Here is a 19,697-nt window from a genome sequence, read left to right as displayed (position 1 = left end):
ACTCAAGAAGAGGGCATGAAATTTTCCCTTACATTAACGCCGCTAAATAACAGTAACGCACCACTGTTGGGAAGCAATCCTATTACAAAAGAGGTTCCCGTATTGTGGAACATTTGCCTCAAGTTTCTCAATTAGTCACGTTCATCGCCTGCAGGCAGCGCTTAATGCGCGCGACACTGTGTGCTCGAGCCGCATTTTCCACGCGGGAGGACCTTTCTCGTCGCGCGCAGGTGTATGATAAAACCTGCTGGCTTTCATTGTTGTCTCCAACAATCGGTTACCGTTAAATAGTCGTGCCTTTAAATACGTATAGCCGCCACCGAGCTCGGGCGGAAAATAGACGAAAAAAGAGAGGGAAAAAAGTAGGAGGCAAAGAGCCGTTGAGTTTTTATTTTATCGCGATGGCGCTTGTGTCGCGGAGACAAAGGGGGACGGTGTTTTTCAACCGCGGTTAAAGAGAATTTACGTCTTATTTGAGAATCATCATCGTTTCAACGTGAAAATGGAGCCGACGGTATAATAAAAGTTTAGTTATCTCGTTTCTTCTTTGGATCCCGTTACTTCTTCTTTTTCGCAATTTCAGTTTCCGTTACGATCACCGCGTAAAGAAAATACATACGACGAGTAACTTTATTTAAATTACGCCACGTTCGTTATCGTCCTTCGGCTTGGAGGGAAATCCATTTGCCGTTTAGGGAAAGGACGGAAAGTTTTCGTCCCACAGGATCGATTCTCGGCGAAATTGCAATCGAAAACGCACGCGAAAGCCGGATGCGCGGCTAATTAAAAGCGGCGATGGAATAATTGAATATTAAGAATTCTGCTTGACAAACCGGTAAGTGGCCGAGAGTGGGACGGAGAGGATGGGACGGGAGAGTGGAAAAGGGTGGATTGTCAGAGCACGTGAAACGGGTTGTGACTGATTTTAATTAAAGACAAACAGTCCCTCTAACTCGACGACGCTCTTTTGCGGCCCACTCGGGGAAACAATGCCTCCCACCCCTCTTTTCCTCTCTTTCACTCCCATCTCCCCTTCTTCCCGCCACTTCTTCCTCTCTCCTTTCGAGCTCGCCCGCTTTCTCACGCCTTTTTTCCCTTCCTTCCTTTCTTCCTTTCTTTCCCTCCCCCTCCCTCCCTCCTTCACAAAAGAACACGTAACTGCAATTCGCAAGATCCTTTCGCAAGGAAAGGGAGGAGGAAAAATTTTTTCAGGGGAGAGTCGAATCGCCCTCTCGTAGCCGAGATAATTCGAGAGTCGTAACGGATTCTTCCTCTCTCCGTGTTGCGAAGAGGGTGGATACGAGCTCCTAAACGGCCCGTACACTTTGGAGGTACACTCGTGAAAATAGAGTAGAGTAGTTTCACGATGGGAGGGGATGGATTATGAAAATATCATGCAGCGATTACCAAGGGTTAAAGGAATTTCGCAAAGGGGGGTGTATAGAATATATATAGAAGAATATCGAGCGCGCTTTGTCGGCCCAGAAACGCTCTCCAGGAGCGCCTTAGGGGATGGAGATTTTCTCTGGACCTGACTCCTCCAACAGCTTCCTGGAAATCCATGGTAAAACCTCTCCGCTCGGATCGCTGTTTGCATCTTATTAAAAGGGGTAAATGTTAAGGAAGTGGGCGGAGGGGAGGGAGAGGGTTGTTTGTTCAACTTTGGCAACAGAGTTATCCCATCCATGCAATTAACATCGCCGATATAATCCAAGCGGTTGTAACATCGATATAATACGATCTTTCGAACGAATGTTTAACCCCTGTTCGAAGATTTCAATAATTTAAAGAGTAAGAGAGAAAGGAAAGGAAAAGAGAACGCGGCTCGAGAAAGGCGGCTATCCACTTTCATCCGTCTTCTTTATTGCAAATTCGACGAGTCAACGCGACGCCAATGTGCTCGACGAGGCGCCAAGTTGCGACGAACGAGCACTCTGGAATCCCATTCGAGGCGAATGGGACAGCGAATCCCGTTTAAAACGACTCTGATGAGACGAGGGTTTAAATTATTATTAATCGTGTTTCCATCACTCTTCGAGCATCTCTCTGTATTTTTCTCGGATCGATCCGCGTATCGATTTCGCAACAAGGCTGATCCTTGCCAGGCGGAAGAAGTCTTGTTTATATTATCGGGAAGGAAGTTGGTGAATGGCGATAACGAAATTTTGGAAAATCGAGCGGAACGAAATTAACATCTATCGATTACACGCGACGAGGAGTTTCGTTGATTCATGAAAATGTAACGGTTTTACTCGGAGGAGAAGGGGGAGAGGAAACTCCCCCTATAATTTTCTCGAAACTTTCCCACACCCCGTAACTAAATTTCATCGAATCAACGAAACTTTCCTCCCGATTGTCGATCGTCGTCGTCGTCGTCGAACAGAAGGAAAAGTTTCGAGATCGCTGATCGCGATCGCATAAACGGACGACGGGGAAGTTTCACGATCGGTATTCCGATTCGTTACAAAGGGGAATACGTTTATTTCGCCGGATTTTTCTTTTTTATATTCCACGCAAAATGCAAAATTTACTCGGTATGTCGATAACGATGGGAAAACATTTAACAGGCGTCCGAACAAGTTCCTTTTCCTCGTAACGATCGTGAAACTTTCCACCGAATTCGAATCACTTTACCGTTCGCGGCGCCATCTGGAAATGGCGTTCTCTCGTGTTCAAGAGTCGTGACAAGAGTTGCCAGCTCCATGCGTTCGCGGCGCCATCTGGAAATGGCGTTCTCTCGTGTTCAAGAGTCGTGACAAGAGTTGCCAGCTCCATGCGTTCGCGGCGCCATCTGAAAATGGCGTTCTTTCGTTTTTAAGAAGAGTCGCGACAAGAGTTGCCAGCTCCATGCGTTCGCGGCGCCATCTGAAAATAGTGTTCTTCCGTTTTTAAGAGGAGTCGCGACAAGTTGCCAGTTCCATGCGACGATTTCGATCGAATTCGAATCGCTTTGCCGCTCGCAACGTCACCTGGAAAAAATATTATTTCGTTTTCAATCTCTTTTAATCGATTTCTCGGCCGCGGCAAAAATGTGCACGGTGCTCAAGAAAAATCGTTTACGCCTCGATGCTTTTCACGATGTTTATTGAAAAGGAATACTTTCCTCGAAACGGAGTATTTATAATTTGTAAACACGTTTAATTACACTTTGGAAAGAATATCATTACATGATATAATCGTACGATAATAAAAACTGTTGATAATCGCGTGTGAAAAGATGTACTCGTCGCGATACGCAGTGTCTTATCCAGAGCGACCATAGCCGAAAGGGAGCTATATAGTAACGAAAGAGTGAAGGAGAGTCGCGACGAGCGCATCGAGAGTTTAGTTCTTTTTCCAGTGCTTACTTTTTGCGCTTCAGCTTGGGGATCGGTGTCGAAACCATTTAGAAATGATTCTGACGAAAAAAGCGGTGGCAAAGATTTAAATTTGGAAATTTTAATTCGGAAGATCGAGGAAAATCCATCCTACTGAAACAATCGGGTAATCTTGTAACCTGATTTACGCGATAAAATTCCATGCAATTTCGTACGGTGAATTTCTTAGCTCAGTTAAAATAATTTCACGCGCGAATTAACGCGTAGATTTTTATATCTTAATACAAATTTTACGTGTTCTTTACGTATAAAGAAAGAAATTTGTGGAATGTCAAAGTCGTTGTTTCGCGGAATATTTCGATAATAAAGTGATTACCAAGATGCATCCTCGGTTCGTCGGGACAAGTATCGATAAAATGTTTTTCGCTTTTCTTATTTTATCAAAAGCAAACCTTATAATTCCAATAAAATTTTTCTTAATATATCTTAATACATCAATTTTCGTTATTATATACAACGAAAAATCAAACTCAATTCCACGGCTGTGAAGTCGACTCGAATGTAGTTCGATCATCCAATTTGAGATAGTATATTATTCCAACGCTATTCGCGATATTTTAAAAAGACCAAACATAAATAAATATTTCTAATTGCTAGAGAGTCATCACCATTGATCTCAAACGATTAATTTTATTCGATATAACCGTAATGAGGTCGAGGAAACAAAAGATTAATAAAAAATTCGTGTTTAAAAATTTGTCGCGTGTTAGATTATCCAACTAAAAAAACTTGCTCCATATATATATATATCCCTCTGCTTTCTCTTTTAAACGAGCTCACTCCCGGATCACGCCCGTGCAAACACACGAAACGGGAAAGTAACGAGATCGTAACGTTTCGTTTCCAGAGATTGTCTTTCTCTCGCTCGAAAGGGAGACGAAAGGAAACCCCTCCCGTGGAAACGGAGTTTACAGACGCGAGATTAATTCCGGGGTGGGGGACTTTTTCTCCTCCCTTCCCCCAAAACAGTTCGAATTTCCCCTCATAATCGAGCGTATCGCCCCTATTGGCCAAGATATGTTTCCTTTCTGGGAGATGTTGCGTTCTTAATGTGTTTACCTTGCCTCCTCCTGACCTTGCTCTCTCCTTCCCCTGCTTTTCGAACGCACGCCCAAACACACCAGCTCGCGCTTCTGCAGTGGAAATGGATGCTCGCTCTCACGTCACGAGAAATAAATTTCTTCTTTTTTTGTTTTCGTGTGTAGGAGGAGGGGGAAATATACGTTGCGTTTTAGAATTCGTGAAGATCGAACCAAGTGGAAGTGTTTTCTTAAATTGTTCTTGGAATTAATCATGAGATTAATTATTAATTATTATAGATATTGTAGAAAGAGGGTCACGCGTTTTTGATCATGATTGTGAAGATAATAAAGGTTTAGAAAAAAAAGGTTTACGCAGAAGAAGGCAAAGGGATTTTTATACACGCGAATTGAATTGCAAAGCGATAGTGTATTGAATATTGTATATTTAGAGAGCATCGAAAGGAGGGAAGGACGTTTTGATATTTATTCGACTTTGCGACGCTTTCGAAGATACGTTTAAATTTTTAAATAAGAAACGCGTTGTGAGGTAAATCGTAAATACGGCGTGCTAGTAGTTGCTTGATAGTAGAAGCTTTGGTTAAAATTCGAATGATATTTCCTATTAAATATTACAGGTTTGGAGTATCTAAAATATGTATTTTGTGAAGTATCGAAGGGCACGTTTCCGATTAATATTTCCTGTCAATCAATATCGAGTTTAGAGATAATTTCGTGGAGCATCGAGGGTGAACGATATATGAAAATTACGTTTAAATTTTTAAATAAGAAACTTATCAATCATACAGTGAGCTTAGCTAGAATTTAAACAATAATATTTCCTATCAAATATTATAAATTTATAGACAATTTTTTAAAGTATCGAGGGGCACGATATTTATTCGACTTTACATTAAATGCTTATGAAGATTAAATAAGAAACTGATAACTCACAATACCGCGTAAAACTATAAAATAATAACATCTTCTGCAAAACGTCACAAATTTTCCATTACGATTTTAATAACTTGGATAACTATTTTCACATTTTACATCGTATTAAAACGTATACTTTCGTATAGAAGAATACAGAATATAAACAGAATCCTGGCGTTACAACAACCCGTTTTATTCTCCAGAATTCTATCGTCAAATCGACTATTCACGCATTCGAAAGAAACCGAAACCGACGTTACTTTTCCCACCGACTCGATATCTCTCTCCCCTCCTTCTCCAACTCCTCTCTCTCTCTCGGATTACGATCCGCGAATCTCGAGCGAAAGAGTGTCTCTTCTCTCTCGTTCTCTCTTTTTCCCTATCGTTCCCTCTCCTTCTCTCTCTCATTCCTTCTCGTTCTTTCTCGGTCCTTCTCGTTCTTTCTCGGTCCTTTTCGTTCTTTCTCGTTCTCTCTCATTCCTTCTCGTTCTTTCTCGGTCCTTCTCGTTCTTTCTCGCTCCTTCTCGTTCTCTCTCGGTCCTTCTCGTTCTCTCTCGTTCCTTCTCGTTATCTCTCGTTGTCTCTCGTTCCCTCTCGTACTTTCTCGCTCCTTCTCGTTCTTTCTCGTTATCTCTCGTTGTCTCTCGTTCCCTCTCGTTCTCTCGAAATCTCTAGGACAGTTACGCCACGATCTGAATTTCCTCGGGGCGATCTGTGCGCCGCATCCGTCTGCCTTCACGTATGACTACGCAATTCGATATCACGCCCGCGACAACCTCCTTCGAAATACCTCCTCCTCCTCCTCCTCTTGCATTCGTGTGGAGAAGCACGAAGGGGAAGAGAGATAAGGCGAGCTTTAAGGGTTGGAAAATATTCAGGATATATGTGTGTGTAGATATGTAGGTGTTTGCAGAAGTTGAAGAAGGATCGTGAAATCTGGTCGAGGCGCGAACCACGAGTCCCGAAATGGACTGTCTTTCTCGCGGAATATGAATTTCTATGAACGCTTCGCGTTATCGGATATCTCCTCCTCTCTTCCCTCCTCCTCCCATGAGAGTAATTTTAAGCAGTTTAAGCGGGGAGGGAAGGATTTACGAGGAGAAACGATTTATGTCGAGATTATGGCAAGAATGGTCTCGGTGTAAATCTCTTACACGTCGTTCTATTGGATTGAAATTTCCAAATTTCGAGTTTTGGGGATCGATCGTTCGGTTGTCTTTCTTTCTTTCCTTCTTTCTTTAAGCTCTTTTCGAGCTTAAGAAAGTTGTTCAAAGTCGATGGAGGAGGAAGATATTTTTAATTTGTAATCGAAGAAGATATCGAGACGCGATATTTCGAGGATCTCCGTTTGAGGAATAGTTGATAAAGTTTGAAAGTCGATACTTTTTCTTTCTTCTTAAGTTTCAAGAATAATCGACTCTTTATCTTCGATTTTTTATCGTAGAAAATTTTAGAACGACTCTCTGTATTTTTTCGATTGAAACGAACATAATGCTCGTCATCGAAGTTTTATGCAAAATTTGATGTTTCGAAGCTACAATAAAAACAAGAATTTCGTGCAACGAGGAGGATAAAACTGGAAAGGATATTTTGAAAATATCGAAGGTATCGTAGAAATAACAAGAAACACACGTTCGATCATTCCGCACATCATCATCATCATTATCATTATTACAAGAAGTAATACCATTTCGAACACTCCTCGAATATCCAAAGACATTTCATTCCCCGCACGTAACGTATCCACTTCTCGAACTTTCTTCCTGAAATCTTGAATTTCCAGAGCAAGAAAACTTGAGCAAGAAACGTAACGTTATATTAGAAAAACTTTACGTGATTTATAGCGAGAACGCAACGTGGAACGAATATCCCGAACGAATATTTAACAATTGTCGATCGAGTTCTTTTTAAAAAAAAAAGAAACTTTCTCTCTCTCTCTTTCTTTCCTTCAGATCTTTCTTCGCAAGTTTGCCACGTATTTAGAATCGTCCGACGTATATTTACACGTCGGTTTATCGCCCCGTATATCGGAAACATTGGCAACAATGCGAGGCACGTAAACGCGAGGAGAGGGGATGCGCGTGAAAAAAGCGACTTAGAAACCGTCTCGAGGAAATATTTCAACGGTTACGAACGTTGAGTGAGACGAAAAGAAAGAGAGAAAGAGAGGGAAGAGAGGTAAGAAATGAAACGTTATGGCGTTAAGTCAACGTTAAGGGATTACGGTAACTTGTTGTCCAGTCTTCCGTTCGTTCGTACGACTTTATCTCGGGGGTTCCGTTTGTCTTTAAGGGCAGTCGAGCAGCTTAGTAGACACAGTAGGGGTGGATTTAACGGGGGAGGAGGGATAAGATAGGTGGCCTCTTCATTTCGGCCATCGAGTTGTACGGATTTATATGTGTATATATACATATATATATATATAATAGTAACAAGTGTATCGATTAAAGAAATCAAGGGAGACGAATTTGATCCGTTTAAAAAGGGGATTCGTTCTTATTTCGATACGATTGGATCTGAAAGCTGGAATTTCGCTGTCTTAAGTATGCTTCGTGTCGAAAGGCGTCGTTCATTCGTGGAACTGAAGTTTCGGAAAAGTTCGGAAATACAAGCAGCGAAGAGAGGGGAATTTTGCAAATACGCTTCGCATCCGAAGGCATCGCTTTTACTTCGACACGATTCTCAAGTCGACGAAAAATTTCCCATTCGCGTTGGGTCCAACCATTTCAAAAATTCGAATATACGTATATCGAGCAAAGGGAATTTCGCTCTCTGAACCACGCTCGTATCGAAAGGTATCGTTCGTTCGTGTTGGATCGGAAAATTTGAAAAAAGGAATTTCGCAAATACGCTTCGCAATACGATCCAAAAGGCATCGTTTTTTATCTCGATAGGATTCGCACGATGCTCAAGTCGACTTCGCGTTCGGTCTGAAAATTCGAAAAATTCGTATATACACCGAGCGAAGGGAATTTCTCAACCACGCTTCTTAATCCCGCGGAATCGAAGGTCGGAATCCGATATGTGTTCACAAACGAAATTCGCTTCGCTAAGGAATACGATGCTTAAAGGCTAGGCGGCCGCCATTCTTCCCCGCAAGAAGAGGCGAACAATCGAGCAAACGTTCCACTCGAGTTCCCCCTCCCCATAAATACCCCCATCCAGGGAATTTGACAGCTGACGGGGTCAGATAGCGATCTATCAATTTGCCTCTCGATATTTCGAAATGAAAAATCGGAGGAACGACGGGGAAGGGTGTAGTCCCCTCCTCTCCCACGAGGCTGGAAACTGAAACGGGCGGAGGAGGAGGGGGAGGAGGAGGAGGAGGAGGGAGGGGGAAGGGAGGATGGAAAGCAGCAGAAGATGGGTTTATGGGGTGCGGAGAGTCGATGGGCCGCCTCTTCTGGCTGCGCTAAGTAGAGAATCATGTCTGCCGTATGAACGGGCAGCGAGCAACCACCAGCTTCTCCTTACCTCGCTCCATCTATCTATCTAAGACCGCTAATGTCGAGGGAGTGGTTGCATCTTAAATGTAACGCTGGGACCCTCTCCTTCCTCCCCTCGCCCCTACAACTCGGATCATCCAGATGCATTTCGCCAAAGTTTATGCGAAGGGGTAACCGTTTAATTCGGATTAGCAATTCCGATTGATGCCTTGGACGTGGGTTTAATACACTCCGCGTCTTCTTATCGCTGCTGCGCGAGACTCGGATTCGTAGACACGTATTCGTACTTTAAAAGTTTAATTTTATCGCATTATATCTCCGTTTCTTTTTTTTTTTTCTTTTCCTTTTGGAAAAGTCGTAGGGATTTTGATCGAGAAAAGTGATAGGGTTTTAATTTGGATTATATTGGGATAAGTCTGGATTCAAATTGCAGATATGCGTTCGTACTTTATTTTAATATATCTCCATTTTTATTTTTTGGTTTTTCTTTCGTTGGAGCGGTAGCAAAAGTCGTAGGAATTTTGATTGAGAAAAGTGATGGATTATCGTTAATTTGGATTTAAAGTTTAATTTTATTACATTGTATCTCCGTTTCTTTTTTCTTTTCTTTTTGGGGGGATAGAAAAAGTCGTAGAATTTTGACCGTGAAAGATGATAGGGTCTTTTATCGAAGAATTGCTTAAAAAACGAATATCGTTAATTTGGATTTAAAATTTAAAATATTATATCTCCGTTTCTTTTTTTCTTTTTTCTCTTCTTTTTCGTTGGAGGGATAGAAAAAGAATTTTATTATATTAATTAATATTATATCTTATTATTGTTACATCTTCGCTTCTATTTTTCTTTCTTTTTTTTTTTCTTTTTCATTGGAATGAGAAAAGTGATATGGATCGGATGTTTTATCGAACTTGAAGGAAAACTGCTTAAAAATACTTTTACCGTTTTCGTTAAGGAATAATTTGGAGTTTAATCCACTCTGCATCTTCTTATTTAATACTGCTCGAATTCCAAATACTCATTCGTATTTTAAAGTTTAATTCTATTATATATCTCCATTTTTTTTTTTGCTGGAGCAGTCGTAGGATTTGGATCGAGAAAAGCGATGGGTTATTTTCTCGAAGATATTTTTAAAGAGTAATCTGGGTTATATCGAAGGATACGCATTCCTTTCGATTCGTACTTTAAAGTTTAATTTTGTCATATCTCCATTTTCTTTTTTTTTTTTTTGGAATGAGAAATGATGGAGTGTTTTATCTGAAGAAAAATAAATTAATTTATTGTGAAACTCGTTCGAGGATCGAGTATATCGATTCGTTTGATTCGTTACAGAAAAATGATATATTAATCGAGATATTTTTGGAATTTCGTTAAGGAATAATCGTTAATTTCGACTGTATTGCGTTTCGAATATATCGAGCATTCCTTAATATTCGAGTCATTTTATTCGGATACATTTCGAAAAGAAAGGAAAAAAATAATTTAGATGGAGATTTTTGGAAAAGTGTTCTATATATATATATACATATACATATTTTTTTTTACCATTTTCGTTAATAAGAATATCTGGATTTGACGTAAAATATTCGTTTATATTGGGAAACGTTCCATTTAAATTTTAATTGAAATTTCATTGTGCGAGGGAGGCGGCAAATCTGATTCTAGAAATGCACAGCACGCTAAATTAAATCAGTGTAGAGATTGACGTTGTATCGCAAGCCTGATACGACGTCAAATCGAGTCGGGGATACACCACGCGTGTGACTCGCATTGTGCAATGGGAATGTTATCACTTTGTATTAATCTAACCAACGCGTCTACGGATTATACGTTAATTTCTTTTCTCCTTATCAAACGAGATGAATATTATAAAATTGGCCGAATGTTAAATTTCCAGAATGTTACCGATATCGGATTATGCCCGACTTTCGCTTACGTACGCTACTTTCTTCGCGTCTGACTCGAAACGCTTAATCCACTTGCTCGCGTAACTCGCAACTTCTCTTATAAGATGTATAAATTATTTTTCGTAATGAAAAAAAAAAATTCTATGTAATAAATCTGGCAGATCACTTTATTTCACCGTTCTAACTCTCCAGTTAACGTGATCCGTTCAATTAACAATCAATTCGCAATTATTCTTTCTTCACACATTCGATGTAAAACGACGAGAAGCATGGAGCAGAAAATGGAGGAGATTCGCGATTACTTTTTCTAGAAATTTCTTCCTTTTTTTTAAACCCAATAATAAAACGAAATAAAAAAGAAGAGGGATCGGAAGAAACTAACTCTCATAGATTCAACTAGATTCGATATAATTCGTCGTATAATCTACTTCGTGCAATGTAACAGAGATGTCTCTCGAGTAGAGAGGCACGGTTACTTATACGCGCGCGCACACCATCGAGATCTTGTCGCGCGAACGTAATCGGTGGATAAGTTTGGAACCAGAAGCGGATTGTTAGGGAAGCGATAGTGTCAAGATGTCTCGGGGGTTGGAATCCTTGCGGAACAACGTTGTTGTAACTAAGGATTAAGGATAAAATGAGACGTAGATTAAACGTAACTCGGTATCCCTTGCCTGGATAATTACCGCCCAGGAAACTGAAAATTGAGCTCGGCCAAGTTTTGAATGGATTATTCCCTCTCCCTCTCGCGTAATTACACGTCACGGTGTTAACTCGCGCTAGCTCCGTCAGATGGCGAAACTGTCGGCGATTTGTCGCTGCTTTCCGGACATTCGTGATTAATATTATTCGAGTGTTGACGCGAATTATATTCGGATATACGATTCATAATTTTTCGAATTCAATTTCTATTTTCCTTTCTTTTTAATTCTTATTGAGTAAAAACGAAAATTGATACTCGAAGGACGGATTTACGGGACGTGTGGCCCCGCTATCGGTTGGATATTTTTACATTATCGAAGGTATGTGGCGAAGGGACATTTATCAAAGTCGGGGTATAAATCGTCGAATCGACGATTAGTTTTTCGCTCGCGCGTGCGTTAAACGATATTCTGGTCAACGTCCCTTCCCCATTCTCTGTACGATGAAGGGAGACGTTTTACACGTGGCGCACGTGTCATTGGAAAGACGAGCAGAAAGGAAGACTTTCAACTCGTACCGCCTTCTCTTTCCATAATTGATCATCGGCCAGCCTACGATCGATACAACCGACCTCGCATTTGTTTTGCTTTTTTTTTTCCAGGGCTGAAGGCCGAGTTGTACTACGTGAGGGAAGGAGTGGTTAACACGTACGCAATGAACTTCGTCGTTCCGGTCCCGGCCAACATCGCCGATCTCGAGTTCTCCTGGCAGAGCCTCGCCGGACACCCGGTACGTACGTACGTACGTAACACGGAATAACAATACGATTCTCGTCTCGCGGGGAGAATGGGTTTTCTTCGTTTCTATTCCCAGACCAAATTATCCTCGCTTCCAAACCTGGAATATTTATTATAACCTCGCGTCTAGAAAAAAACACCAACGGACAAAGATCCTTACGTACATATATATATATATATACACACACGTACACACGTTACCTCTTCCCTCTTTACTCCTCTCCTTCCATCTCGTTCTCCCGAAACCCATTCGGCGCAGAGATCGCAACGAGCTCGCCATTAGCGAGGTGCAACAACGCGGAACAAAGTAAACACGTGACCCTGCCTCGAAACGTTAACTAAAACGGCATCCTCGTTTACGTTTACGCTGCTACGGGATTCGAGGGGGGAGGGAAGAGGGAGGGATGGCGAGCTCTCGTCACGACGGAAGAAGAGGAGGAGGAGGAGGAGGAGGTTATGATAGAGAGGAAAGGGGTGTATCAATACTCTATCAATATGAAATACAAACAGGGAGCAGGGACGGAGGATGGGCGTTACGCGTGTGTGTGTGTGTGCGGCTCGGTTTTGCGTTTCCCTTCGGTCACCAAGGAGACCGGACAACCGCTCCTGCCCCCTCCCCTCTGATGAAACGAGCATCGCCGAGGAAATAAACGGTGGAAATACACCCCCCCTCCTCCTTCTCTCTTTCTACTCTTCTCTCCACAGCACGGCGAGGCCGAGGAGCGACGTTGCCTTGTCGTTGCCTCGGCTGCGATGTATTAATTTGTTTGACCAGCCATCTCGTTTTAAATTTCTTTCGTTCGCCTTAACGCGCGCGTGACGGTTAAAGATTCTTGACAAGTGGGAACTTATATCGATCGTTGACGGTATTTGAAATATTTGCGTAATGTAGTTGGAAATAATTTTGTTTATATATATATATATTAATAAGAGCGATCTAAAATAATTATGATACGAAATTAATTAATATGATAATTTTTTGATAAATATAAAAAGCAACGTGTAGTAATTTCAAAACTTATCGTCCACGTATTTATCGTTACGTTATGACATAATTACAATAGTGAATGCATAACGCGTCACTTGGAAATAATTTCGAGCAATTTTTGGTGAGCCTAATGACAAACTTTGTTGCCTATGTATTTTTGTTTATATTGACGATAGCAAGAGCGATCTAAATTAATATTTCACGACGCATTGGAAATAGTCGATGCACAGAAATGCGTATACGTTTGAAAGATATAGACGCATTGGAAATTAGGGAAGTAATTCCGAGCGATTTTTCCCTTTTTGCAATTTGCATGATAACACGGAGAAAGGAGCGTGTACGCGATGCGAACATATTAATAGCCTACGAAACAACGTAAAAAAAAAAACAAAAAATGGATTTCCATTATCTTCGCCCCGAACAAGACGAATCTGACGAATATCACAGCAATTGCCTCAAAATTCATCCAATCCCCGTTCGAAATTCCCGAGATAGACGGCTAATTATCGTCGATGCGTAAGCTCGCTTTATTGTCGTTTCGGGACCATTTTCCACCCCCCTCCGCTTATCTCTCGGATTTCTCCCGCGTACAAGTTCGTTAACCGCGAAATCTCCCCGTTCTCACGGTCACGAAAGCCCCGTTTCCGCCCTTATCTTCTTCACCCCCCATCCCCTCCTCCCCCCAAGACCTCTTTCGCCCTTCCAATTACCCGAATCCGGATAAAGAAAAATTAGCCCTACGATCGGTGAACGATCTTATTCGCGATTACGTCCTCGACAAGCGGATTTTAATTAATTAAAAAATTCCAACGAGCGTTCCGAGATATATTCGCGAATATGTACACACCCTGCCCCTAATTTTCACGCGATAATATAACAAAGAAAATCAAATCCAGGTGGATATATTATTACGTCATCTCGAATAAGAGGAAGACGCCTTTTCCCCCGAAAGAAGGAGCGAGGAAGGATACAGAGAGGTGAGGAGCGATAATTTGCATTGGAGGGGGAGGGGCGGTGATGGAGTCCACGTTATCGCGGAGAATTGGCCGGATGGATTTTTTCCCAGATTTCCAAGTCGCCCGATTGCTCTCTCTCTTCGTGTTACTCCGTGTTCTCTTATCCAAGGGAGAAATCTTGCGGGATCTTGATAAGGACCGAAAAGTTTCTGGGCCCCCGAATCGCCGCACTTTGTCTCCCTTATCGACGATCAACCCCTAACTAAACCAGATTGGGATCGATATTTATTTTCGCCCCTTCTTAGTTTCGAAACGGCGGTATGAAATCTGGAATTTGGGAAAAGGAAAGAGGTTATTTCACGCGTGTGTAAAATAAACTTTTATATTTTATTTAACAATAGAACTTGCCAGTCAAAATGACATTATTGTTTCTTTTTTTTTTTTTTTTTAATATTTTCCCCTCTGAGAAATAAGACGACTCTTGCAAGCAAAGTATTAAATATTGTTTCATTTTTTCTTTAATACAAATCGCAGTCATTTTCACTGGTAAAATGTTCTTTACGTATAAAGAAAGAAATTTGGGGATATTTCGATAAGTGATCGTCAAGATGATTACCAAGATTTTCTTATTTTGTCAAAAAATTCCAATAAAATTTCCTTCTTGCAAAAACTCATACTCAGAAACTTTGAAAATAATATTTCCACGGCTCGAATCATCCAATTTGAGACAATAAAAATCTAACCATTCGATGGCGTATTATTCGCGAATTTTTTAAAATATTCAAATCACGTAAATAAAAATTGCCACGAGTTTGAGTTCGACGATCGTGGGAATAGAAATATTATTCTCAGCGTTTTCGAGTTTCGCAAAAGGATTAATCATAGACAAAGAAATAAGAGAAGGCAAAAAGTAAGGATAACGAGTGTGAAAGCAATAGTCGAAAAATCGGAAAATATATAAATATAAATTAGATTCTTTGAAACTATTTTTTAAACTTATCAATGAAACAAATGCGCGAAACGAATAATTAGAAGGAAAATTGCTTGCTCTGACAAGCCGAGGATGCATCTTGCTGACTTTAATATCCGATAAATTTCTCTACGCTTAAAGGTGCATGAAATATTAAAATGTACAAACTTTGTGCCTTAATTTGTGCCTAAATCGCCCTCTGAATCTCGAGTCGGAGCGCTCGAAAGTGTGAAGGCGTTCGTTGTATAATTTTTACCAGCGGAGGAGAGTTAATAAAAACGATCCTCGTTGGAGAATCGAGTTTGAAAATTCATGGAGCGCACGCGCGTTTAGCCGCGTAATTCTAAACCGACCCCCGCCGTTCCAAACTCAATTTTCTCTGGAAATGAAGTCATCCAGGGGAAGGGGAAAAAGGAAAACCGCCAAATATTGTCGCAACCAGACAATTTTCGAATCGTCGGCAGAAAAATCCGATCGCTTTCGTTCCCGATTTTTCCCTCGAGCTCGAAGAAAGAAACGAAAGATTAGATCGGAGCTGCACCAAGTTTCCGCAAGTTCGAACTGAACTGGGGAATTGGGGATGATTTGTGAATCATCCACTTGTTAGGCGAAACTTTCTCCCTCGAGAACCGGCTACGAATGGGTCTCTCCTATTTTCTTTATAGGTTTCCACTTTGCGAGACAGAAAAATTTTCTACGCAATAATATTTTATTCTAAACAAGTTTTTGGCTCGATCCAGCTTGCGCATTCGAGTTACCCATCTCGAGGCCTCGAACGAAGGAAGGGAGAGGCCACCCCAGGGCGACAATTACTTGTAATACCGTCTCGAGGGTGGCTCGATGGAGCTCGATGGGGCGTGCTACTTTCGACCGAAAAAAAGGATATTGCGCCCTTTGGTAGGGGAGGAGGGCGTCGCGCCCTTGTCTTATCGCAGCCTCGAAGCCATCCAGCGCCCATTCATTCGATGGATAATATTCTTCTATTGCCGCGCAAGAAGCAGCAGGGTTATTCGTGTTATTCTTTTTTAAAGTAGTATCGTTGTTTCGTAGTTGCTTGCTCGTTTCTCTTCGATAGGCGGAGTTAAATTAATATAATTAAATACGTGTAATAAATTCGTCGATTTTTCGTTTGTTGTATTTAAAACAGCTCGAATTTTTCTCGAATAGTTCTCGATTCGGAATATATTTATTCCAACAGCTATTAACCGTGATGAACTCGATGATATAAAAATGGTTTGTTAAACGAATTATTTAATTAATTGTGATTGACTCACCATAATATTCTCCCGTTTTTCTTTTTTCCAACGAATTGAAACGAATCAGAGTGTTATAGAACTCGAAGTTCGATATCTTTTTGTTGACTGTATTTAAAAGTTGAGCAGATTATAAATTAAATTAAATATCTTGAAAATTGAAAAAATTTCTCCTCGAGGAATTTTTCAAAGATGGTTTTGGATTCAGACATTATAAATATTTATTCCAACAATCGAGATGAACGTACAACTCGATAATATAAAGAGGTAATATAAAAATGGTTTGTTAAACGAATTAGAGTATTATAGAACTCGAAGTTCGATATCTTTTTGTTGCTCGTATTTAAAACTGTTCCAATTTTTCTCAAAGTGGAGCAGGTTATGAATTATTATTAAATATCTTGAAATTTCTTCTCGAGGAATTTTTCTCAAATAGTTTTGGACTCAGGATATTTATTCCAACAGCCATTAACGATAACGATAAACGTACAACTCGAGTCAAAGTGGAGCATATCGTAGATTTTGTTATTGAATCTTCCGAAATTTGTGAAATTTTAGAATTTTTCTTAAATTGGGGATAGTTTTTAGACAACAATGTCTATTCATCGATATTTTTTTACTTATTTATTTATTTACTCTTAAAATGTATAGCTTCGATTTCTCTCAAACTGGACCAATTGTTTTCTTCACAGATTATTCCATCTCTTGAAATTTTTGCTCGTAGAATTTTTTTCAAGATGGAATATTTATTCCAGCAGCCATTAATAACGATAAACGTGCAGCTGGAATTTTTCTCAAAGCGGAGCAAATCGTAGATCGTTATTAAATCTTTCGCCTAAATTTCTCGCTCTTATGGAACTTAAAGTTCAGTAAAATTTCATTTGGTTTTATTATTGCCAGCAACACTGCTATTTCTATTATACAGTTGATATTTCTTTATTTTTCTTCGACACATTTCAAATGTTCTCGCGCAATTACGTATAATTGAATAAATAAATTCATTCAGGTAAATCGGTTTTAACATTTTATTTACTTCAGTTTTCAGCCAACACAAACAGCCGTTGATTGTGATAATAATAAATTTATATTTTCTTGCTCGTTGTATTCAAAGCAGCTGGAATTTTTCTCAAAGTGGAGCAAATCGTAGATCGTTGTTAAATCTTTTGCTAAAAATTTCTCCTCGAGGAATTTTTCTCAAGATGGGAATAGCTTTCGATCCAGACGAATATTAATCCAACAGCCATTAACCGTGATAACGATGAACGCACAGCTGGAATTTTTCTCAAAGTGGAGCAAATCGTAGATCCTTATTAAACCTTTTGCTAAAAATTTCTCCTCGAGGAATTTTTCTCAAGACGGAAATAGTTTTGGATCCTAAGAATTGTACGTCACTGTGACAATAAATTATCATATCTTTTCGTTTATTTAAAATATATTTCGAATTTTTCCCAAGATGGAGATAGTTTTATATCCGGATACAATTCACAACCTCTCTTTCTCTTCTTTCTATATTCCGAGTTATTCGATTCTGAAGAAGTTATACGACAAATGTTATACAGGGAATCGTCAGACTCTTTTTAACAAATATTCTTATCTTATCACGTTTGCATTATGTACAAGTGTTTATAAAAATATGCGGCACGTTTGGAGAGGGTGGATTCTAGAAACGATAAAAACTCACTCCATCCAACGTAAACACAAAACGCTTACGACTCGTTAATCAACCCTTATCGGACACACGTGCGCTTTCCTCACTCGTTTCGATCTCCAGAATCAATATAAATACACAAATATGTATATAAATATAAATACACGTACGTATACACTCGTTTCAAAAAAATATTTAAGCCGGTATTACGCCCTTTTCGATTTTTCCCTCCCCAAACGGATCGCTAATACTATTATGTTCATTAAACGATGAAATCGATCAACGATTAAAACACAAAGTGGACATCGCGAGCCACGGTTCCGCGTCGTTTCCATGATTAATTAAATGGGACGAGGCGAGGCGACGTTCGATACGACGCTCATCCCCTCCACTTTCCGTATGCACTCACACTACGTAAGTGCGCAGTGTAAATTTGATCTTTCCAAAATTTTCCACGCGCATGTCTCCTCTCGGGCGGGAGTTGGAAACGAAATTCAAAATTATTGCGCCGTTCCCGCGAACCCCGCTCGAATCCTCGTTATCGCGGGACGAACGTTCATTTTTCATTTTAATCGCTTTAAACCCCACCACCTATGCCCGCTAATTAATTAAATTGAAACCGCGTACAATTTATTACGTCACGCGATACGGTATTCACGAGAACGTGGCTCGCACGTGCGCATGTGCATACGCCCACTCTGTTGCGCGCGCATGTGTGTAACTGTCGTTCTCCGATGTCTCGTTAAGAAGAGAGGAGGGAACTTTGTCTGGCAATTGGTATTTGTTCGATAAGGTTAAGTTAGGTTAGGTTAGGTCTCGTGATGCGTCAGATCACTTCTTTCCTCTCTCTTTTCCAAATTCATTCGGATTTTATCGAAATCGAGTTATTCGCTCCAGATGCGAGAGAAAAGAAGGGTTTAAGAAGGGAGAAAGCATGGGTGGATGTGTATATATATATATATATATATTTGGAGCGAGTTTTAGTTGGGTAATTTAAATTAAACGAATTTTTGAATACGATCGTTTCCTCGACTTCGTTAAAATTAATTTGAATTTGTATTATGGAAATCTTTAAATGTTTGCTATTACTTTAGAGCACGTGAGATACATATTTTCTCTGGTGGCGCGTCATTAGAAGCACTTCTGTAGCTTCGATTTTTCAAGTCGGAATGGAAGAGGTAGAAGAAGCGAGCAAACTTTTAGAGCGCTCATCACGACTCTTCTTAACGAAAGAACGCTGTTTCGAACGGTAAAGTAATTCGAAGTCGAAAGTTACGATGGTGGAAATAAAGGAGAAGGAATTTATTTGCACACCTAATATTTTAATTCTTTCTCAACGAGAAAATTCTCTCGAATGCAGCTTCTCGAACGTCGAATATTTTTACTTTTTGGAAAACGAGTGTAAATGGCGAAAGTATGTTGTCTCTTGATCAATTTCTTCGAATAACTCTTTGCAGACCAGTTGTTCGGATCGTCGTGCAGGAATAATAGTCGAAATTCGTTCGCTTCTCAAAGAAAGATTGAGTTAATGTAAAGATGTACAATTTAACTCGTATTGAAATAAATAATATAAAATAATAATAACTTGAATTCGTTTGTTTCTCAAAAAAAGAAGCGGTTAATGCAAAAAAAGTACAGCGAACGAAATATAAAGATTAAATTAATCGCAGAGTATATACTCTCTGGTTTGTTCCAAAATTGGCGGGAATTTTGTGGTGATTTCGAATTTAATCGCGAATTTACGCGCGAGGCGAGGCGAGG

At 40.1% G+C, this 19,697-nt stretch overlaps 1 protein-coding gene and 1 long non-coding RNA gene across 5 annotated transcripts in view; one reads left to right on the top strand and one right to left on the bottom strand.

The window, feature by feature from the left end:
• The window catches only part of LOC107997012 (tyrosine-protein kinase Drl-like), an 84,699-nt gene that overhangs the window by 16,658 nt on the left and 48,344 nt on the right, over positions 1 to 19,697 (top strand). Inside the window, exons 1-2 of one of the 4 annotated variants that reach the window (XM_062080536.1) lie at positions 4,139 to 6,937; positions 11,986 to 12,125. The exons of 1 other annotated variant lie outside the window; for it this stretch is intronic. In XM_062080536.1, coding sequence (XP_061936520.1) covers positions 12,039 to 12,125 — 87 coding nt within the window. In that variant the 5' untranslated portion in view covers positions 4,139 to 6,937; positions 11,986 to 12,038. Of the gene's footprint in view, positions 1 to 4,138; positions 6,938 to 11,985; positions 12,126 to 19,697 lie in introns of those variants that run through there. 2 more of the 4 variants (XM_062080534.1, XM_062080535.1) reach the window with 2 other exon arrangements.
• On the bottom strand, positions 5,814 to 18,896 carry LOC133666796 (uncharacterized). Its single transcript, XR_009831456.1, has 2 exons — positions 12,314 to 18,896; positions 5,814 to 12,221 (listed from the first exon to the last, which is right to left on the bottom strand). It is a non-coding gene; the product is annotated as an uncharacterized LOC133666796 (long non-coding RNA).

The sequence above is a fragment of the Apis cerana genome, linkage group LG10 (genome assembly GCF_029169275.1).
Source record: "Apis cerana isolate GH-2021 linkage group LG10, AcerK_1.0, whole genome shotgun sequence".
Taxonomy (NCBI): Eukaryota; Metazoa; Arthropoda; class Insecta; order Hymenoptera; family Apidae; genus Apis; species Apis cerana.
The sequence above is the reverse complement of the archived record's forward strand: the minus strand, read 5'-3'. Positions and strand labels throughout refer to the sequence as shown.